Below are 24,351 nucleotides of genomic sequence, written 5' to 3'. Positions count from 1 at the left end.
AAGCAGCATTTTACCTAAACTTGACCTTCATTAACTATTGGATAATAACACAAGCTCTGCTTTATGTGATTTTTTTTTTTACCTTTTCATGTGGATATAGCTGGTACCACCTACACATATTTGTTTTGTATTTTATATCCATATAGTTTATCACTTTATTCTTATTCTAGATTTCAATCGGGATGATGTTCTCCGCATTCTGCCATCTCTTGAGGGCTGAACATTTTCATCACAACTGGACAAGAATGTTGGCTCATCTACTGGTTATTGTTAGATATAAGTTATGAAATGAATGTAAGCACATAATTTTTCCTGTACAGTTCTGAGTAAGTTCAGCTATATTTTAACCGAAACAGGGTATTTATTCATTTTACTCTTCTTTCTACACAGATGTATCCTGGAAGATGTAGCAGTAACATTGCAAAACTAGGTGGATCATAAATAAAGGTTTACTGTACAGCTGAAGCACTCTTTTTCATCATGGTGTATTTACATGTGTTCTCTGCAAACAGGGTATCATAGTGTACCAGTGTCACCCACCTCCACGTTTTGTATTTCATTTGCAGATGGTGTGTGAACTGGTTGTCAGTAACTCTTCACGGACATTGTTTGCTATGTATGATGTCGGAATTTTGTCAGTGAGGCTCTCCACAATACAAAAAGTTTTCTTGGAACATATCCCACTGCAGTCAACTGATCATTTCTGTGATAATGAAATGAATGCCAGGATAGGAGTTGGCTGAGTGTGTGTTTTGTCATTGGGGAATTAGAAACCTCAAATGCTTAAATCACATGGGTGACCATTTGCAAAAAAAGAAATTAAATCAAGTGTCAGAGGAAAACAACAAAATATGTCTTCTCTTTACCTACTTATTGGTGATGAAATAGGGAAACTTACTTTTGTACTTACACATGTCGCTGATAGTCACAAAGTAACCCAAACTTCCACATGCAAAAACAAACAGAACGTGAAAGAGACAAACATTAATTACTTTAAAATTGCCTTCGTGCTGTTTTAAGTATGCATTTACATTCCACATACAGCTCAGAATTTTAACCAAGGACAAGAAAAGTGAATACACACATTGAAGAATTAGAAAACCAAGACAGCACATTGAGTTAAAAATCAAAATGTGAATCAGAAGAATGTGCAAACAGAAAACCAAGGGCAATATTGTAAACAGACGTGCACAAACATTTTAAGCAGGTGCATCAGCAATATTGCTAAAATTTTAAATATTTAACCCATAAAAGTTCTTTTGGTTAATTATTTAAAAGTTAATGTAGATGAGTAGGAAAAACAAACCCGAAATGTTTGCATACATCATTAATTGCGAGCTGCTTGACACAGTCACATCGATTAAATATCCAGGTGTAACACTCAAAGTGGTATGAAATGTTATGAGCATGTAAGCACTGCAGTAGGGAAGGCAAATGGTTGACTTTGGTTTATTGAAAGAATTTCAGGAAAGTATGGCTCATCTGTGAAGGAGACCACATACAGGACACTATTGCAACCTGTTCTTGAGTACTGCTTGAGAGTTTGGGATCTGCACGAGGTCAGATGGAGGAGGACATACAAGCAATTCAGAAGCAGACTGCTAGATTTGTTACCAGTAGGTTTCAACAATATGCAAGTTTTATGGAGATAATTTGGGAATTCAAGTGGGAATCCCTAGAGGGAAGTTCACATTCTTTTCTAGGAACACTATTGATAAAATTTAGAGAACCAGCATTTGAAGCTGGCAGCAGAATGATCCTATTGCCACCAACATACATTTGCATAAGGACTATGAAGATTAGATATGAGAAATTAGGGCTCATATAGAGATAAATAGTCATTTTCCCTCATTATATCAGCAAGTGGAATGGGAAAGGAAACAAGTATTAGTTGTACAGGGTTTCCTCTGCCACACACACAGTATGGCGACTTGCTGAGTATGTGTGTAGATGTAGAAGGAATATAATTCCTCCAAACCTGTGTGGGAGGATTAATCCAGAAGCCTCCATCACCAGGGTTATGATAAAAGTGCTTGTAAACCCAAGCAATATTATGTACTCTTTAACACTTTTTCATTAATTGGTTACTGTTTACTTTATAAAGAATTTTCTGTGAAATGAAGGACAGTCTGACCAGTTCACTCCCTTTGTTGTTTCATTATTTGTATTCTGTGCTTTGCCTTCAATTATTTATTATACTGATGAATGATAATTCCTCTTGTAGTTGTCATCCACACATTAAATTTTTTTGTCATTTTATAGAAGCTTCAGTTCCAAAAGTTAAAATTTTTTCAACTATTTCGTCAAAGATCTGTTGAACCATAGACTGATGAGTAACTGAATTAAAGACAGTTACTTAGTAGTGTGTAGCTGTCCCTTTCATCCTTGTGATGGCAGTGGCACGTAGTGACGTGGGCTCAGTGAGACGTCAGAAGCTTTGGGGGTGGGGGCACTGTGATTCATGATCACTCAAATGCTGGCCACAACTCTTAGATACTGGTCAGGGCTGGGTCTAAGACATCCAAATATTGCTCGATGGTGTTGAATATGTGTACAACAGAATGGCAGTGATTAATTCTTCTTAGGAAATTAGCTAAAAAGATGTTAATTTCAGAGCAATATTTTAGTAAGCTTATTATTTGTCATCTTCTGGGAAAGTGTCTATGTTCTATTGAATGGATGCTGTTATTTACATGTTCAGGGTTGTGTCTTTAATCCCTTTGAGTTACACCAGGTTGGTCAACTGCAAGTGTGTGGAACTGAGATTAGCAAATGGTGGTGATAGAGGTGCTGAGGAAGTGACTGCAAATCAGGGCCACCAGTCCGTCCAATTTATTGCTAGTCTTATTTTCAGAGACATGCTATACTCTATAAAAGATCCCTTAGGACTAAGAACATTACGTGCACGGCATCAGGTGTAACTGTGACTGCCAGAACATTGGCCAAAGGCAATGCTGCATCTCACAAGGATGTGTGGTACGTGTGCTGGATATCTGTTTTAAGTAGGCTAAAAGAAAAGTCAGCCATATTGAAACACAGCATCATCTAGGGACATTCGACTTTGAAGCAGCGATTTAAGAATACCTTAAAGTTTACTGAAAAGAGAAAGTTACTTCCATTCCAGCTCCACTTCGAAGGAAGTAATACAAAAATTTGTCAAGAGAGTTCCCTAGTTAGGGTGGCACTTGGACTCAAGTTGTGAACATCCCTCCATCCCCCTGCCCACCTCCACATATGCAAGAGACTCATTTCTTAGTGCTCACAACAGGCTTCTCTAGTGTGACTATGGTAAATGAAATACATGATCCTGAACATATAAATAACAGCATCCGACATGACCTACATGTGTCACCATAAGAGGAAAGTAAGGAATTTGTTGAAACATAACTTCAAAATGAAAATATTACTAGAATGATTTCCTAAGAAGAACTCATCAGTTCAGTTCAATGAGAAAGCTTGCATTCACAAATAAGATTGCAATCAGGTGACCTAGGAGGTCACACTATCATCCTCATATCTTTTGAGTACCTCAAATATGTATGACAGAATTTTGGAGCAGTTGTCTGCAGACATTGCAGGTCATCTGCATGGTGTTGTAGGTGAATGAAGGGGTGGATGCAAATGACTTGAGAGTGGAATCCTGTACTGTATTATATTTTATTACACTGCCAGTGAGAGATGATGGCAACTAAATTAGGGATCTAATTTCCTTATATGTAAACATCTACCAGAATCACTACTTCATGTGGCAGTTTTCTGTGCTTCAACCATTAAACAGCTGTGTTCCTGAGTCCATGGTGATCTGTCCCCTATGATGCATTGTAAAAGGCACATGACTGGGGCAGTGGTTTTTGTACACTATAACAAGAAGGTTGTGCTGGATGGTATGACTTCTCACTGACTGTTGTTGTTTTTGTTGTTGTTGTTGTTTAAAGGGCCCCTGATCCCCAAATCAATGAACTTGTAACATGTTTTCAGAATATGATCTCAGACATGGAGTGTCCCCACTCATCACACAACCACAAATGGGCCCCAGAAAACTGCACTTTACACTGCATGTCTTGTCCATCCTGTGTTTGACTAGTATCATAGGCAAGTGCAGGGTCTGATGACATCCGAGTCACATGTCACATGATACATTAAACCATTCAATTTACTGTGGCTACTAGTGCAGTGTCTTATCAACAAAGAAGCCATATCAAATATAATTACTCATGTAAGCATATAGACGACACCCAGAAAATTGCAAGATAAAAAGAAATATTAAAACTTCCCTTGGTTTCACCTAGGGCAACATGAACCCATCAGATTTTATTTGGCGCTTGGGATGTCATGCAACAGTGTGCCCTAAGTTTGGCTCATAAACATGACTGTGCGTGTTAATAGAACTTTTATGAAGCTTGGAAAAGTAAATATCTTAATTTCATAGGAAGAACTCAGCAGCATGCAACATACAGAATAGAGTGTAATGTCCTTCTGATATAATAGGCGAGTAGAATATACAAGGTCAAAAGAAATTTTCAGGATTTTCTCAGATTTTCCTTAAAAATGTTGCATGACACACAATTTTTTTTTTTTAATATTTGGCTCATGATGGCCAGAGTTTTGTTCAGATAGAAATCATGCCAGTACACGTACACACACACACACACACACACACACACACACACACACACACACACACAAACAGATAGATAAGCAACATCTGAAATGAAGATCAAGTGTGTTTTAATATGACATCACTGAGAAGTAAACCAAGAACTCCAGTACCTGTGCAAGGAAGCGTGCAGTTTCCATCATAGTTTTCTGTACCTGGCCGAGGTGGAGCGGCAAGAGCTGATGTCTCCTCATCCACTACAGAAGAAGTCACAGCGTCATCAGACTCTGCCAATGGTTCCTCTGCATCTATATTCGAAGGCTCATCATTTGGCACCATTGATCTGCACAGAATAACAACTTTAATTCTTCAGAAATTGTCTCAGGAAATTCACAGTTATGAGTGAATGATATGCCACAGTGTGTCTGAACTACAGAAAATTATATCCAGTTTCAAGTACTTGATTTAGGTTTATTTCATGATTATATCAACAGAAAACTGAAAAATGACTGGAAGAAAAGGAAAAACCTCAATTGCAGCAGTTGTTCAAATTGCTGGACTTGCGACAGTGATTAAAGAGGAGACTGTAGTGGTGTGGGTACTTAACGTGTTAGGAAAGCCAGATCACTGAGCACATGGGGCACGAAGACACAGACCCAGGGGAAGCCCATGTCTGAGAAGGATTGACAGGGTATGTACAATGGGACAAGCTGTTTAATAATACATGGATGAAAGAAGATAGAGGAGACTAATTGGTGAGGCCAAATACCAACTGCAGTTTATGTGTCCAATATAGTTCTAGTAGAAGCGGTAGTAGTGGTGGTGGTGGTGGTGGTGGTGGTGGTAGTAGTGGTGGTGGTGGTGGTACCCTAGCCTCAAATGCTTCAATACATTTCTCTGACAAGGTTATGATTTATGTTATTAAAGCCCTATATGAAATCATCTCTCCTTGAAATCCTTCCCATATCACCCACTGTCACCTTTCATGCCCTCCTAACCTCCACAACATCCCTGTCAAAGCATATGACACTTCAGACCATTACGCTACCTCCTTGTTTTCCTCCTGCAATCATTACCTCTGTACAACTGGTTCTGCACCTACCCACCACTCCAGCCTCACCAGTGTTAAATCCTATAACATGAAAAGCTGAGCAACACATGAGTCCAACGTATTTTCTTTGCCAACTCACCTGTGTTCACAGCTTGACTTTTTAGATTGGAATGATCACCACTACACTGGCTGAGCACATGTATTGACACAAAAGAACTATCCACTTTGGCGATACCTGAAACCCAGTTGCTAAGCATGCTCTAGCAGCATGTCTTAAGGGACCTGAGTGCCTGCTACACCACAGAGTCAATTTTAATGCTCCCACCAAGTACTTGTTTCCCTGCATACCACAAGTTAGAACTTGCTGTCCATCATATTCTTACGCCCTGTAACCCTCCTGGACTTAACCTTCATTAACAATGCCTCATGTCCATTGTTTCATTCTTTTCTTCGCTGGTAAAATTTTATTTAACAATGATGGGAATTCCTGGATGGAAAAATATGTAAAATAATGAAAAGGCAACCACTCACCTACAGTGGATTCATGTGTGGAGCATAGAAACATCTCACACTAGCTTTTGAGCTCCTGATCTTTTTCTAGTAAAAATACACACATACACATATTCACACACACACAACCACACAGAAACCCAAATACACACACCCATGTTCACAGTGAGACTGATCATTAATAGTCAATTGTTGAAAGCAACTGGATAGGCTGATGAAGGTGAGGAGGGGTTAGGATAGTATGCAAGGAGGCAGTAGCAAGAAGGGGGCAGGTCTTTCAATAGAAAACCCAGTGCCTACACAAAAAATACGAAAGGAGAACAGAGGGTATAGCATAAATGAGATATAGAAGGAGGGAGAGGGAAGAAAGGGAGGAGGAGAAAAAGGAGAGGAAGGTGGAGACCTAGAGGGAGACAGGTTTGGATGGAATCCCAATTCAGTTTTACAATTCAGTACTTTATCGCATTGGCTCCTTACTTAGTTTGCATTTATCATAAATGTCTCTTCTAACACAAAGTCTCAAGTGACAGGAAAGAAGAGTACGTGACTCCTGAATATAAGAAAGGTAAAAGAACAAACCCACAAAATTACAGATCAGTCAGTATCCTTAACATCAATTTGCTGCAGAATTCTTTGACATATTCTTATTTCAAATATAATAAATTTTACTTGGGATGTCAAAGCTTTTGTCTGTGAATCATCACGGTTTTAGAAAGCATTGTGAAACTCAAGTTTGTCTCCCCCCCCCCCCCCCAAATAATATCCTACAAACTATGGGTGAAGGGCAACAGGCAGATTCCACTTCCACAATCCTAGATGTCTGAAAAGAATTTGATACGGTGCCCTCTGTAGACTGTTAATGAAGATATGAGAATATGGAATAGCGATGTGAGTGGCTTGAAGACTTCTTAAGGAACCAAACACTCTACATTGTCCTCAACAGTGAGTGTTCATCAGATGCAAGGGTATCATCAAGTGTGTCCCGGGGACGTGTGATAGGATCACTATTATTTTCCATATACATAAATGATCTGTTGCACATGGTGAGCAGCAATCTGTGGCTGTTTGCTGATGATGCTGTGGTGTATAGGAAGGAGTCCTCACTGAGTGAGTGTAGGGCAATACAGGTTGACTTAGACAAAATTTCTAGCTGATGTGATGAATGGCAGCTAGTTCTAAATGTAGCAAAATGTAAGTTTATGCAGGTGAGTATGAAAAACAAACCCGAAATGTTCACACACAGCAGTAGTAATGTGCTGCTTCACAAAGACACATGGATTAAATACCTAAAATTGCAAAGTGATATGAAATAGAATGACCATATAGGAATTATAGCAGGGAAGGCAAATGGTTGACTTAAGGTTATTGGGAGAACTTTAGGAAAGTATGGTTCACCCGTAAAGGATACCGTATATTGGACACTAGTGTGACCCATTGTTGAATGCTGTTTGAGAGTTTGGGATACACGCCAGGTCAGATTAAAGGAAGACATCAAAGAAATTAAGAGGCGGGCAGCTAGATTTGTTACTGGTAGGTTTTAACAACATTCATGTATTACAGAGATGCTTCAGGAACTCAAATGGGAATCTCTGGAGTGAAGGCAATGTTCTTTTCAAGGAACACTATTGAGAATTAAAGGGGTGGCATTTGAAACTGACTGCATAACCTTTCTACTGCCACCAATGTAAGTTTTGCATAACAACCATGAAGATAAGGCAAGAGAAATTAAGACTTGTACAGAGGCGAACAGACAGTAAATTTTCCCTCAGTTTATTTGCAGGTTGAACAGGAAAGGAAATGACTAGTAGTTGTATAGGGTAGCCTCCATGAAGCACCAAAGGGTGGCTTGAAGAGTATGTATGTAGAAGTAAGAAACAGAGAAGGGTGTAAAACGAAGACAGAGAGAGGGAGAGGAAGATAGAGAGGGGGGGGGGGGATGCCAGCATGGAATGGAGGAAGACTGGTTGAAGAAGGCAATACATGATCTTGAGAGGGAAAGCATGGTATGGATAGAAGACAGGAAGGAAAAGGTAAGATGAGGCAGTGTGGGAAACAGGAAAGCAGAAGTTTAGGCCAGGGGGATTGCAAGACACAGGATACGCTGTAATGAGAATTCCTGTCTACTGTATGTATTTTAGAAAACTTCTGCTGGAAGGGATTACCCAAATGGCCCATGTAATGAATCATCTATTGAAGTCATTTGTGTTTTGTTGCACAGCCATGTTTGGCAACTGGATGGTCAAGTATATGGTTTGGTGGTGGCCATTCATGCGAGTAGACAGTTGGTTAGTTGTCTTGACCACACAGTGGGCCCCATTCCCTCCACGTTTAGATCCTGTCCCACCATGCTGTTAGATTTATCAGTATCAGTTTGAAGGAAGAAAACTGGATACTGACAAGTAACAAGTGCACCCAGAGCCATTTGCAATGAAATCTCAAAACTAATTTGCCATTCACCACATATTTTCCTTGTGACTGGATCTGTGAAATGACGCATTGTACCTTCTATCATTGATGTTTTTATCTTGTGTTACCAGCTAATGTAAAAACTAAAAATTTGAATATTGAAAATATTCTTTTGTATTTGAGTGTTATCTCCCTGATAGCAAAATAATATGTATAAATCTCATTGAAACAGTTCTGTCTCTGTTAAGTATAATATAAGTAGTAGATACCTATCTAAAATGGGAGCAGTAATATGTTTGGTGATTACTAATCCTGCTATTGCTAAGGAACAGGAAATACATAAAAGTACATGATTAAACCACGGGGAAGGGTGGCAACATGATATTGACTATGAATTATTTTTACTCACTAATACCAATGGTGAAACTGCAATGTCCTAAAAAATTTTAAGGTATCATTAATGAGCTTCTCTTATGGGCAGCAGTGTGTCTGGAATCAGAAGTCCTCCCCCCCCCCCTCCCCTCCCCCCCCCCCCTCTCTCTCTCTCTCTCTCTCTCTCTCTCTCTCTCTCTCTCTCTCTCTCTCTCTCTCTCACACACACACACACACACACATACACACACTCTTTTTTTTTGTCGCTGTATCTAACTTTTAGCTCTGAATATCTTTATCTTTTTTTGTTGTAAATTTTTATTCCATATGTTTTGGAGTCTGAGTATATATTTTGGTCATTGAGCAGGACAAAATTATCCATGTGTCTTGCATTTTCTGAATGAGCAATATCAAGTTCATTAAATAAGTCCAGTGAGCTGAATAAAAACATTAAATTTTTTCAAAACTTTCTTAAGGGGACAATCTACATGAAATTTGACATTTTCTGTTTTCTACTCCATAATGTATTTCAGACCTTCTTTAACATTTTCGTATACAATAGATTAAAATCAGACAATTATGAGACCTTCAAATAATATTCTGAATGTTGACTATCAAATTTCACGGCTACGCAGTCATACCTATGAAGCTACAAAATCGAGAAGGCTGTGAATTGCTCAGAAGTTGGCATTACGAATAAACAAATTAATCCTTCATTTCTGATACTAGTTTTCACTGAAAGTAGTGTGATTATCGGCTATTTTTGTGGTATGCTAACTTCTATTGCTTTTTGTATGTAAATAAAATGACTAGCATAAAAGTAACTGCAAGAAATGCAAATTTGCAGGTAACAAATATGTGAGACCTGTATTTTCTTCTGAAGTACTTGAAAACACGAATATCAGCCAATGAAAAGTCATGTTATGCTTTTTGACCACCTCCACCAAACACCTGGTGTAAATATAGGGAAGTTGAATTTTCTGGCACCCTGCATGAATTTACACATAAACATTCTCTTCCTTTGGCAGTAATGGAGGCAATCAAACCTATTTACAGAGATATGGCAAATCCTGAGCTACTAAAGATTTGTTTACATGGGAAGACCAAGAATGTGAATGAGTCCTTCAATAATGTTGTGTGGTGCTATGAGCCTAAAAATGCATTTCTTGGCCTTATGACTCTAAAGTTAGCATGGTCTGATGCTGTAATAACTTTTAATGGTGGAAACTATGAAAGACTTAAGGTTCTGGAGAAGTTAGGGGTTAGATTTGGACAGAACACAGCTAAAGGAGTGTTGGAACTGGATGACTTTAGTGCACATGAAGCAGAGTTAGCTGCTCAGCAAATGACAAAAGAAGCAAGAAGGAAAAGTTGGTGGCATGCACTGGGCAGTTGTGACACTGAAGAAGACACAGACTATGGGCCAGGGCAATTCTAGTGCATAAAAGATGCAGAAATGTAAGTCTGTATAAGAATTTGTAACAGAAAACGTTTTAAACCTCAAAATCTCTGAACATTTTTTTGCAATACATGATCCGTTTTGTAAAAAAGTACTGATGGTAGAGACATGAGATTTTCACAGCATGCCAAGTGTGAGATTAAACACATATGGAACTAGAATAATTAAAATATCCTGAGTTGTTTTGTTTTTATGCTCATTTAATTACAAAAGTCTGTCAAAAAATTGAGTGTTTGAAAAAAAAAAGAAGAAGAAAAAAAGATAACATGCCCCACAATACAATTTTAGTAAATAATTCTAGTTCAATGTATCTGGAAATGTGCATTCAATAACTATGGAAAATTGTAAATTGGCATCTTAAAACGTTTCCAAGACAATGAGTCACAAAATTCGATAATTTAACAATGGCGGCATAGGACATACAAAATATCCCCTTAAAGTTCTTCTTGTGTGCAGAATTACAAAATGGAACAAAGTTGAAATTTCTTATTTTTGTATTGTATTGCACGGTTTTTATGATTCAGGAGCTGTAACATGTACAATACAAGCATGTTAGGTATTGGACATGTAAATGTTTGTAAGTATATTGAATTTAAATAGATAATTGCAGTTGAATATACATAATACAAATAAACTGTGATATGTGCATATTTGTAATAATAGGGCCTAACAGTCTCGAGGGGGGTAGTTTATAAATGTAGCAACTTTAAGGAGAAATCACAACTGAATCACTGATTCATAAACTTTAATATTGATTATCTTAATATTGGTAGAAGTTTTCTACAGAACTCATCTCAACTACAGAATCAGTGCATAAGTAAATATCCTCTCAATGCTGCTTTGAATTTTATGTCAATTATTATGCTAATTTCTTTTGTAATCTTACTGTAGGAAGAGGAAGAATTCCCATGTTCTTAAAGGGACATATGCAGGGTTTGCTCTTCTTTCCTGCCAGAATTCTCACCATTCATTATTGCACCCTAAAGAGTTTTGGGCTGGATATGAGTTGTCCCAGACACTGATCCCATATATTAGGGTACAATATATATTAGCATTAGCCATCAGACAATCCTTATGGCAACAATACTCAAACACTCTCATTAAATGGCACATGGTACTTAATCTTTTAAATGTACTATCAGTGTGTCTATCCCATCTAAGGTTGCCTTGGAGCCAGACCACCATAAGTTTTGTACTGGCCATACTTACAATATCTATGTCTGACATCTGAATTTTTATGTCCTATTCACTATTTCTCTTGATGTTATGGAAATTTAGTGCTACTGTTTTATTTTTATTTATTATCAGTTTACTATGGCTGAACCAGTTCAAAATAACACTCAGTGCCTCTGATAGTGCTTGCTGAAGAATATCTTCCCTCTTATCACTGGTTAAGATGCTTGTATCATCTGTAAATTGAATAGTGTTGCAGCAGTGTACATTTAATGCTGGATCATTTACTTGGATCAAAAACAGAATGAGCCCCAATATTGACCTTGTAGCACAACACAGGGTGTCCCAAACTGAAACAGCACTAGATGTAATCGGCAGGGTCTAGAGTTTCAGAAAAAATCCACTAGATGTTGCTACGAGTGCTGACCTGAAGCATGCAGCCAGTCTCTCACAATATGGCGTTCATGCAACAGAAGGCGTATTATGTTATTGAATTTAGTTGTACTCAATCACTGATCGCAGTTCAGTGGGCATTTCTTATTCAATTTTGTGCTAAACCACCATCACCAAAGAACATTTGATGGTGGTATAAACAGTTTGAAGAAACAGGGTGCCTCCATAAAGTCAAAAGTCTTGGCCAGCCACTCTTTCCTGAACAAACAGTGGAACAAATCCGATGAGCATTTGAGCGGTGTTGCAGACGAGAAATTGCGTTACCACACACGACAGTGTGGTATGTGTTAGAGCATCATTTAGCCCTCAAACCATACCGATTACAACTGGTACAAGCTCTTCGAGATTCTGAGAAAGTGAAGTGAGTGGACTTAAGCAATGCTATTCTAGAGGACATGGAAGACGACACTTTTTGTCATGGTTGATATTTAGCGATGAGGCAACTTTCCATATTAGCGGTAAGGTTCACTGTCATAATGTGTGTATATGGGGGCTCAAAAATCCTCATGAAACAATTGAATATGAATGTGATTCACCAAAAGTAAATGTTTTTTTGTGCTGTTTCCCAAAGCAAGGTTTATGGACCCTACTTTTTTGAGGAAGAAACCGTAACAGGACAATCATACCTTGCAATGCTACGGAACTAATTATTCCCACAACTTGACTCTGACAATGTCATCTATCAGCAAGATGGAGCAACACCACACTGGCACAACAATGTGCGCAGATTCCTCAATGCCAACATACCTCAATGTCGGACAGGGCGTACAGCACCATAAGAGCAGGCTTTACACACTTGGTCTCCTAGGTCCTCTGATTTAACACCATGTGATTTCTTCCCATGGGGATATGTAAAACAATGTGTTTACATTCCTCCCTTACCTAGTGACATTAATGAACTAGAAACCAGAATATCAGCTGCTGTGGCTTCAGTGACAGAAGACACCTTACATTCAGTTTGGGGTGAATTCGGCTATTAGCTAGATTCGTCCGTGCAACCAATGGAGAACAGATTGAACATTTATGATGGATTTTTATAAACTACTGTCTTTTCTGAGTCATTTAGTATGTGATTTGTTGGTGTTAAGCCCTTCTTCCTAATAAATGATTCTGTTTAAAACTGGGTCATTCTTTTTGGGACACCCTGTACTTCTTTGCACTCAGAATAGTGACTGGTTAATTTGTTGCTTTTGTGAAATAGTATTTCTACTACTTGCTTGCGGCCAGTAGGCTATGATCTTAGCCAAACCTCAGGTGCCCCTCTGATGCGCCTTGTTGTGGAGGAGGATGACCTATGTCGAATCGATTGGTCTCGTCTTTTGCGGCGATATGCAACTCCTGCCTTGTTCAACAGTTTGCTGTAGTAAGCAGCCTTGAGTGTGTGTCGCTCATGCAAAAAATCAATCAGCAAAATGCCTCACTGATCGGGGAAGGGGGGGGGGGGGGGGGTCGAGTCTTGGCTTTCACTGGTGCTACTTCCCCTTTCCTCTGCCACTCCTTACTGGCTTGCTTGGATTCTGGAGTGTAGTGGTGAACCCATGTTTCATCACAGGTGACAGTCCGACTCAAAAATCCATCATCTTCTTCCATAAACCTTGCTGTAAGCCTCTGACAGACCTCCAAACCTCTCAACTTCCGATTTTCGGTCAAAAGTCCAGGGACCCATCTGGAACACAGTTTATGGAACTGTAGGTAATTTTTTATGATTGCTTGGCAGCTCCCATAACTGATCCCAACAGTTTTTTGCAATTTGTGATACTCTCGCCCATCGATCGTCGTCAATAATGTCTTTAGCCACATGAATGTTTTTGTCTGTAATGCTGGCCCGAGTACGGCAATTATGTTGCTGATTTTCCAATGTTCTTGTCCTTCCTTGAACTTTTTGTGCCAGGCAAACACACTCATCCTTGATAATGTTTCATCACCGAACATGTCAATCTTCGGCAAATTTCCACCGCTCTAACTCCTGTATGAGCAAGAAATTTGACAATTACGCATTGCGCAATGGAGGAGTGCACATGCTGCAATGGAGGGGTGCACATGCTGCAATGGAGGGGTGCACATGTTGCTCAGACATCGTGAGCATTACTGACAAAACAGCGGGCAATATCTAACAGCACGCTCTCCTCACTTCTAATGGCCCCGTCTATGCATAGCAGAAGTGCGGGGCCAGTCCTACCAACTGTTGATGTTCAGCACCAAAAATCCCATTTATATTTGATGCTCCTCACATTTTAATAACTGATGTCAACCAAACTACATTTTTTCTATCAGGTTTTAGTTTCTGATGTTTAATTAAAAAATGAAACATTGAAATAATGAGGACATTTCCACGAACATGTCAAATTTTTCACTGTACCCTCAGTTTCACAATCATTCCATGTTTCTTTTTTATGAGTGCCTGAAGTCTTCTGAGTTATGAGGTCTCAAATGTCTTCATTTTCTTGTTATTTATGATTCAGCAAAAAAAGCAGTGGCCTATATTGCAGACTCTTTAAACTGTACCACTGAAAGCTTTATCCATATTTCTACTTTTTTATAAATATTTCCCTGTATCTATGAACACCAGATCTGTAGCAATTCTGGACACTTTGGTAACTGTTAGGAGCAGGGTGCTGATGACCTCGATGTTGAGCGCCCATAATCCCCAACACACACACACACACACACACACACACACACACACACACACACACAACTGTTAGGAGATGTAATGAGAGCATGCCTGTTGAAAGTTGTAAATAAGCCCTTAAATTTTCATCACTTTTGGGCATTATTAAAATTATTGATACTATAGACTCTGTAGTGAAACGCCTCCTTCAAAAATGTGCTCAAGTCACCTTTTGTGATATAAATAAGACCCTTGACTGTGTTGGGCATACACCACTTCTAGGAAAAATTTGACTTCTGGGCAATCAGAGATTAGAGATCCTATCTACAGAACCCGTAAGCATGATGTCTGTGTTGGTAAAGAAACGTCTAGTATAGAACAAGTTAAGGTAGGTATTCCATAGGGATCTGTGCTGAACCCTTTCCTTTCCTTAATGACTAATGGCCTGTCTTTATTTATCAGATCCAGTAAAGTACTACTGTAGATCCAGATAACGCATCTTTTTTCACAGCAATGATGATCTCGGCAGCCTTATAGCTTGTGTTGATAAAGCAGTTGCTCAAGCATGCTATTGATTTAGAGCAAATGGGTTCTTGCTAGATGAAAACAGAAGTCATCAGATGGTTTATACACTTAAAAGTCAAGTTCCCTCAAATGATCCAAATTATGTTAAGATTTCAGGGTATATATATATTTTTTTTATTCGTGTCAGAAGCACCATGGATACAGGAATATAAAAAAATGAATGACACACACAAAAAAATTAATTACAGGCATATATATATATATATATATATATATATATATATATATATATATATATATATATATATTAAAAACAAAGATTCCAAGACTTACCAAGCGGGAAAGCGCCGGCAGACAGGCACATGAACAAAACACACAAACACACACACAGAATTACGAGCTTTCGCAACTGGCAGTTGCTTCGTCAGGAAAGAGGGAAGGAGAGGGAAAAATGAAAGGATGTGGGTTTTAAGGGAGAGGGTAAGGAGTCATTCCAATCCCGGGAGCGGAAAGACTTCCCTTAGGGGAAAAAAAGGACAGGTGTCTTTCCGCTCCCGGGATTGGAATGACTCCTTACCCTCTCCCTTAAAACCCACATCCTTTCATTTTTCCCTCTCCTTCCCTCTTTCCTGACAAAGCAACTGCCAGTTGCGAAAGCTCGTAATTCTGTGTGTGTGTTTGTGTGTTTTGTTCATGTGCCTGTCTGCCGGCGCTTTCCCGCTTGGTAAGTCTTGGAATCTTTGTTTTTAATATATTTTTCCCATGTGGAAGTTTCTTTCTGTTATATATATATATATATATATATATATATATATATATATATATGTGTGTGTGTGTGTGTGTGTGTGTGTGTGTGTGTGTGTGTGTGTGTGTGTGTGTGTGTGTGTGTGTGCACAGAAACAACATGTTATAGGCATTTGGCCCATAAGCGGGCTACGTCGACAGCATTTGGGGTTGCCAACATCAGATCCTCTAAAGTGCAGTGTGAAGGACATTCAGGGCAGTTATACATGTGCTGGGTCATCTGCACCTCTCCACAGTCACAGAGATTAGATGTAGTAGAATATCCCCACTTCAGAAGGTTATCTCTTGACCGTGCAGTGTTGGTGCGTAGCCTGTTTAGTGATCTCCAGACCACCCAGTCCTCATCATAACCTGGTGCCAATTCTTCCTTTGGTTCCATCCAGTGCCCTTCTCCCGACCGCTTCCACCTCTCCACCCTAGATCCAGGTTGGTCGCTACAATCTTCGGTTGCTCTGAGAAAACTGCATCTAGATTTCAAGTGTTTGGTTGCTGGCTGAGTTTTGTGGAGGAGGTGGCTCTCTGCCATCTCAGCCCTCGCTCTTTAACTATAGGCTGCAGCTTCTCTTCACACTGCAGGAGGTGCAATCCCAGCAAGATGGTAGAGCTTGTCTGTTGGCGTCGGTTTCAGACATCCAGTGACGAGCCTGCAGGTCTCGTTCAGAGCAATGTCAACCCGTTTAGCGTGGGTAGAGTTGTACCAGACACTGCTTGCATATTCGCCTTCTGGGAAGCAAACTGCTAGTGCTGTGGTCCTAACTACCTCTGGCTTTGTGCCCCAGGAGGAGTTCGTAATTTTCCGAAGAATATTATTTCTGCCACTCACCTTCATTTTGGTGTTAATACAGTGCTGTTTATACGCCAGAGCCCTGTCTAGAGTTACTCCTACGTATTTGGGGTTAACGCAGTGTTCGAGAAGTGTGTCCTTCCAGAAGACACGCAGCTTATGGGATGCCTGCTTGTTACGGAGATGGAAGGCGCAAACTTGTGTTTTGCTAGGGTTCGGCTCGAGTTGATTGTCAGTGAAGTACTGACAGAGCATGTCTAGTGCCTCCGTGAGCTTTGTCTCAACATCCTCAAAGGAGTCACCCTGTACGGCCATAGCACAGTCATCGGCGTAGATATAGTTTTCCGTACTAGCTGGCAGTGGTTGATCATTGGTGTATATGTTAAAAAGTAAGGGTGCCAGTACGCTGCCCTGAGGGAGACCATTTTTCTGGGCCCGCCACCTGCTATGCATCCCTTGGAATTCCACAGAGAACCTACGGTTCTCTAACAGACTTCTAACTGTGGATGTGAATTTAAAGTCCCTGGTAATGGCATACAGCTTCTTCATTAGCAGACGTAAGTTGACAGTGTCATATCCGGCTATCAAGTCTACAAAGGCGACACAGGTTATTTTCCGTTTCTCATAGCTGTCTTCAATCAGCTGCGTGAGGTTAATTACCTGAGATGTAGTGCTTTTCCCTGGGCGGAAACCTGCTTGTTGGGAGATTAGGTAGGGTTCTATGGCACTGGAGAGGCGATCCTGGAGTATTCTTTCAAAGATTTTAAAAATATGGCAGAGAAGTGATACGGGTCGAAAATTTCTGGGATCATCAGCATTTTTGCCTGGTTTTAAAATGGCAATAACTTTAGCCTTCCTCCAGATTGTGGGAATCTGACATGTTTTCATGCAATTGTTAAACAGTTTCAGTAGCCATTGTTTAACGTTGGGACAAAAGTGTTTAATCTGTTGAACAAAAATCCCGTCCAGGCCCGGGGCCTTCCTTAGTTTGCATTTCGCTATGGCTTTGTCCAGATCTGCCATTGTGCTAGGGGTGGTCAGAGTTGAATTTTCTTGGTGTTCAATCCTGTCTATTTTGGTCTCCGACTTCCTGATTCTGGTGTCGGGTTCCCCATTCTTGAGAAGCTGGTGGGCTATTTGGTCGGCTGTGACGGGAGCATGTCCTGGAGAGAAAGTCGGGTCATTGTTGAGACGTTTAAGGAGTGTCCAGGCTTTCTGACTGCTCCTTTTCAGGTCCAATTCCTCTATTGTCCTCAGCCATTTCTCTCTCCTGGTTTTAGGTAGTGACTCGGTTAGCTGCTCGCCCGCAGTGATAGTTTCCGCGGATAGAGGGTTTGCGTCAAACAGTGTCAGTTATTGCTGCAACTGGTCCTCTAATTCTGGCGTAAGGCCTTCAACATAATTGCTTCTGCATCCTCTAGGGATCAATTGCTTGGAACACCAGCATTCACGAAATTGTCATAGAATCTTGGTTCAGGTGGTAGGTTGTTTACAGAATCTTCCATGAGGTTTTGAAAGGTTGACCATTCTGCTTTCTTAAAATTGTACCTACGGCGGAAAGGTACGCTATGGGGTTTAACAACAGATGTGATCTGGCACATCATTGGACGGTGCTGGGTGTTTGGTATTGGTGAGCAAACTCCTTTTGAGCATTGGGACGTTACTTGATGGCTAACGAAGATGAGGTCCGGATTATAACCTCTCCCCCATCTACCACTGTTGTAGGAAGCAGGCAGTTTATTGTCATGTATCAGTTTTAGGTTGTTTAGATCGGCCCAGCAGATCACAGCCGTGCCATTTTCAAGGGTGTACTCAGATGATAAATTATCCTGGTAAGTTGTCTTGAGTAATGTATTTGTTAAAATGACTTATTGATTGTGCAGTTGAAATATATGTTAGAACATCATATTTTTCATTTTAACAAAGGGGAGTGTCATATGGTCTTATTTTGTGAGGAGACTCTACTTGCGTGCATGAGATCATAATACTGATCTCACTGGGGCACAATAAAATGTAGAGTACTACAGAGCTCGGTGCTTGGTCCCTTAAAACTAAAACTAAAACTAAACTACACTCCACTCGAAAATACGAAGGCCTAACAGTACCAACCAGCTGCCATGTCATCCTCAACCTACAGGTGTTACTGGATGCGGACATGGAGGAACATGTGGTCAGCACACCACTCTGCCAGCCATAAGTCAGTTTAAGAGACTGGAGCCACTACTTCTCAATCAAGTAGCTCCTCACTTTGCTTCACAGAGGGCCCTTACTTTTCTTGATCTTTATTGATGATTTCCATGGTGTATCACACAAAAAGCACACTTTACACTCTTTGCAGATGACACAACCATTATGATAGACAAAGTAACAAACTGCAATCTTCAAAGAAGCTCTAGATTGGTTCAGTTCAAATGGTCTGTCCCTCAATGTTTAACGAGACTTAATTCATTCACTTTCTAATAGCAAACAACAAACTGGAAAATACTGAAATGAAATGTGATGATGAAGTTAAGTCTTCCAAATTCTGGGATTACATGTTAACAACACTCTAACACTGTTCACATTCGACCAATGAAAGAAATTGAATTTGGCAGAATTTGCCATTCACTCACTTTCACGTGTTTGTGACTTTGAAACAATTGGATATTTCTGTTCATCTATTGTGTCCTAGGGAAACCAGTCACAACCAAATAAAATCTTTATTGCACAGAAGAGAATCATCAAAATTATGGATAGAGTGCACCCTAGATGCTCTGGCAAAAAATTATTCAAACAACTTGGGATATTCACCATGCCATGCCATGCCATGCCAGCACATTTTTTCACTAATATGGTTTGTGGACAATAATCATACATTTTACAGAACGAACAGTGAATATCATCATCATGATACAAGAAGTAAACATGATCTTCACAAATATATAAAAAAATCTCAGCATGGTACAGAAATGAGTGCATTATTCAAGCATAAAAATATACAATAAACTTCCAGTTCATGTTAAATCAGTCTGGTGTTAGTACTAAATTCAAAAAGACAGCTAAAACTTTATCTTTTGAATAGTTCTTTGTATTCCTCACAGGAATTTTTTGACAATATGTAACAATTACTGAAATGTGTTTAATTTCATGCATTCCTATAGGAAATGACAATGTAGCACTGGTATACCAGTTGTTGACAGATTGCTTTTCGTGTGAATTAGAAAAGAAGCCTCATAATTTGTTTGTGTAACCATCATTACTACTACAATCAGTGTTGTTACATGAACCTCATGTATCTGTTTACACATGATTTACAGTGTAAGCCTCATGATCATTTACATATGGTTATTACTGTAGTAATGTAACATGTCTTCATCGTAGCAATTCATTCACATCAAAGATCCATCAAACTCAAAATAAAATACAAATACTGCAGAAAAAAGCTATGAGGTTTATTAATGGTTTTCAATTAACCATAAGCAATGATGTTGGATGTCTTCTATTACTTATATACATGTTCCTCCATGACTAGATGTTTTCCTACAGAAAACTGATGGTGAGGTAAAGTCACCGATTCCCATAAGTGCTACCACATCCCCTCTTAGCCAGTGTTCACTAACGTGTATAAATCACACTTAAAATTCATGTGATAACAGTATTTCCATTTCCCTAACTTCATTTGATAGGGACTGCACATTCTGGTTAGCAGAATGAATTTTGATGTTGGTTTATTTACTTGGCTGCTTACCTTTACTTCTGACTGCTCCATGTTTTTGCTTGCTTTTTGCTTATTTTTAAGAGAAATTTTCTGTCCATATTGCCATTTCATCAGTAGGAGAGAGACTTCTTATTTTGAATGTTATTTTAAAAAATAATTTTTTTCTTTGTTTTCAGTAATACATATTTTGGGTAATTATACAAATAATATGCAACATAATTTGTCCTAATTACTAATTTCAATGTTATGAAAGTAGCAGCGTACCTTGGTTTTGGCACTGGAGGTGTGGTTGACTCTGGTTCACTCAGGTTTGTTAAACTATCTATCTGGCGCCGTGTTACAGCATCATAATCTTCTGTATATTCACTGTCCTTCTGGCCAAACTCGGATGAACAGTCGACTGTTAGATTGAGAAAAGGTTTTAAATGACCAAATAAGTCACTGTCTAATAGACACACATGAAACAAGAAAATTCTAAATATGAATTTAAGAAAGGTATGAGAAAACAATGAGGTAAAATACACATGAACACAAATTTCATTGTCTCCGTTTCTTCTATGGATAGTGAGCGCATCCAAAATTCAAGACAATTTCATGCATAATTTTATCAAAAGTAGTAGAACATTCCTTGCAGACTAGTTTTGATTATTTTTGTCAATCTTTGCCTGTTTCTGTGGGAATGGGAGTAGTTTATTATAGCTTTCAGGTAGATATGAAGCAAAGCTGACAAATTTATCTTTTAGTGTTTGCCTTCCAACACTGATGTATTCAGTTAACGAAATCAAATCAGGCTGTATTAAAAATGAAATTTCAGATAACAAATAGGGCTCACTAGGCTGCATTAGTTGTGTTTCTCACATGATCATAAAAGGCTGCTTTACTGAGATTACTGATAAACGTGATCTTGAAGGCGAAACAATCCCATCTGCTACTGACATTATGTTACTGTGAAAAATTTGCTACTACATGTAGTTTTCCAATTTCTCTTGTAATTATGAATGTTATTTACAGCTTCAACTGCAGACTGTACAAGATGACAAAGTTGATTATTTAGAACTTCACAAATAATTCATGTAGTCACATTTTGGTATGAAAAATCTTTGGTTTTTGGTTTAACAACATATTTGTCTCATAACAAACTGCTTGTTTCCATTTCAGGCTAATCACCAACATTCAGTACATTGCAGAAACATAAAACAGTCTGAGATCTTGAGTTTCCTTACTGATGCTATGTACATTGGAAAATGGGTGGATAACAAGAGAAATAAAAAACAGAGTAAAAAGGCCTGAGAGTTTTCTATATTAAGGGGATTAGCAGTCATGATGTCATTGTTGTAACTGTGGTTATGAAAGTTAATAAATCAGTCAAGAAGGCTAGAAGAGTGATTTGCTTGATAGATAAGCAGTTATTAACATCTCACTTAGACAGTGAACTGGCATCCTTAGTTCCAGTAAGAATGATGTGGAAGAATTATGGGCAAAGTTTAAGCAGATTATAAATCGTGGTCTGGAGAGTTATGTGCCTAGTAAGTGGATAATGGATGGAAAACATCCACCATAGTTTATTAACAAAATTCGGCGGATGCTGAGAAAGCAGAGGCTGTTGCGCTCTCAGTTCAAATGGGAACGCAAAAATTATAACAAGCAAAGTTTAGCAGAGAATCATGCATCTGTGAAAAGATCTATGTGTGAAGCATACAACTACCACCGTCACACCGTAGCAAAATATCTGCCAGAGAATGTGAGAAAATTCTGGTCATATGTGAAATTGCTAAGTGGGTCTGAGGCTTCAATTCAGACCCTTGTTGACAGGTCTGGTGTGGTAGTTGAAGACACAATAACAAAATCTGAAGTTTTAAATTTCACAGTCAAGAAATTGTTCACACAGGAGAACCATACAAACATACCATCATTAGACCAATGGACAATCTCCCATATGGATGACATAGTAATACGCATGTCTGGTGTAGAGAAACAACTGAAGGATTTGAAAGCAAATAAATCATCAGGTTCGGCTAGATTCCCAGTTCGATTTTACAAAGACTACTCTATGGCTCTGGCCCCTTACCTAGCGTGCATTTATCTTGAATCACTCGTCCAGTGCAAAGTCCCAAGCGACTGGAAAAAAGTGCAAGTGACTCCAGTATATAAGAAAGGTGTAAGAACACATCCACAAAAATACACACTACATACCTAACTTACCTACCTTACCATACCTAAAGAGAGCCACTTGTATGAATATCAAGAGCTCAGATGGAAACCCAGTTCTAAGCAAAGAAGGGAAGGCAGAAAGGTGGAATGAGTATATAGAAGGTTTATACAAGGGCGATGTACTGGAAATGGAAGAGGATGCAGATGACGATGAAATGGGAGATACAATACTGCGGGAAGAGTTTGACAGAGCACTAAAAGACCTGAGTCGCAACAAGGCCCCGGGAGTAGACAACATTCCATTAGAACTACTGACGGCCTTGGGAGAACCAGTCATGACAAAACTCTACCATCTGGTGAGCAAGATTTATGAGACAGGCGAAATACCCTCAGACTTCAAGAAGAATATAATAATTCCAATCCCAAAGAAAGCAGGTGTTGACAGATGTGAAAATTACCAAACTATCAGTTTAATAAGTCACAGCTGCAAAATACTAACACGAATTCTTTACAGACGAATGGAAAAACTGGTAGAAGCGGACCTTGCGGAAGATCAGTTTGGATTCCGCAGAAATGTTGGAACACGTGAGGCAATACTAACCTTACGACTTATCTTAGAAGAAAGATTAAGAAAAGGCAAACCTACGTTTCTAGTATTTGTAGACTTAGAGAAAGCTTTTGACAATGTTGACTGGAATGCTCTCTTTCAAATTCTAAAGGTGGCAGGCGTAAAATACAGGGAGCGTAAGGCTATTTACAATTTGTACAGAAACCAGATGGCAGTTATAAGAGTCGAGGGACATGAAAGGGAAGCAGTGGTTGGGAAGGGAGTGAGACAGGGTTGTAGCCTCTCCCCAATGTTATTCAATCTGTATATTGAGCAAGCAGTAAAGGAAACAAAAGAAAAATTTGGAGTAGGTATTAAAATTCACGGAGAAGAAATAAAAACTTTGAGGTTCGCCGATGACATTGTAATTCTGTCAGAGACGGCAAAGGACTTGGAAGAGCAGTTGAACAGAATGGACAGTGTCTTAAAAGGAGGATATAAGATGAACATCAACAAAAGCAAAACGAGGATGATGGAATGTAGTCAAATTAAATCGGATGATGCTGAGGGAATTAGATTAGGAAATGAGACACTTAAAGTAGTAAAGGAGTATTGCTATTTAGGGAGTAAAATAACTGATGATGTTCGAAGTAGAGAGGATATAAAATGTAGACTGGCAATGGCAAGGAAAGCGTTTCTGAAGAAGAGAAATTTGTTAACATCGAGTATACATTTAATGGTCAGGAAGTCGTTTCTGAAAGTATTTGTATGGAGTGTAGCCATGTATGGAAGTGAAACATGGACAATAACTAGTTTGGACAAGAAGAGAATAGAAGCTTTCGAAATGTGGGGCTACAGGAGAATGCTGAAGATTAGATGGGTAGATCACATAACTAATGAGGAGGTATTGAATAGAATTGGGGAGAAGAGGAGTTTGTGGCACAACTTGACAAAAAGAAGGGACCGGTTGGTAGGACATGTTTTGAGGCATCAAGGGATCACAAATTTAGCATTGGAGGGCAGCGTGGAGGGTAAAAATCGTAGAGGGAGACCAAGAGATGAATACACTAAGCAGATTCAGAAGGATGTAAGTTGCAGTAGGTACTGGGAGATGAAGAACCTTGCACAGGATAGAGTAGCATTGAGAGCTGCATCAAACCAGTCTCAGGACTGAAGTCCACAACAACAACAACAACATACCTAACTTCTGT

At 39.2% G+C, this 24,351-nt stretch overlaps 1 protein-coding gene and 1 long non-coding RNA gene across 17 annotated transcripts in view; one reads left to right on the top strand and one right to left on the bottom strand.

Annotated features, from left to right (window-relative positions):
- Window positions 1-465, top strand: part of LOC126272955 (uncharacterized) — a 72,335-nt gene extending 71,870 nt beyond the window's left edge. The window contains exons 2-3 of the long non-coding RNA XR_007549280.1: window positions 171-294; window positions 391-465. This is a non-coding gene — a long non-coding RNA (uncharacterized LOC126272955). The remainder of the gene's footprint in view (window positions 1-170; window positions 295-390) is intronic.
- The window catches only part of LOC126272953 (uncharacterized), a 960,200-nt gene that overhangs the window by 48,453 nt on the left and 887,396 nt on the right, over window positions 1-24,351 (bottom strand). For 9 of the 16 annotated variants that reach the window (XM_049976259.1, XM_049976262.1, XM_049976255.1 and 6 more), the window contains 2 exons: window positions 20,707-20,842; window positions 4,771-4,940 (listed from right to left, as the gene is read on the bottom strand). In XM_049976259.1, coding sequence (XP_049832216.1) covers window positions 4,771-4,940; window positions 20,707-20,842 — 306 coding nt within the window. The remainder of the gene's footprint in view (window positions 1-4,770; window positions 4,941-20,706; window positions 20,843-24,351) is intronic. The other 7 variants (XM_049976256.1, XM_049976258.1, XM_049976264.1 and 4 more) reach the window with 1 other exon arrangement.

This window comes from Schistocerca gregaria, chromosome 5 (genome assembly GCF_023897955.1).
Source record: "Schistocerca gregaria isolate iqSchGreg1 chromosome 5, iqSchGreg1.2, whole genome shotgun sequence".
Lineage (NCBI taxonomy): Eukaryota > Metazoa > Arthropoda > Insecta > Orthoptera > Acrididae > Schistocerca > Schistocerca gregaria.
The sequence above is the reverse complement of the archived record's forward strand: the minus strand, read 5'-3'. Positions and strand labels throughout refer to the sequence as shown.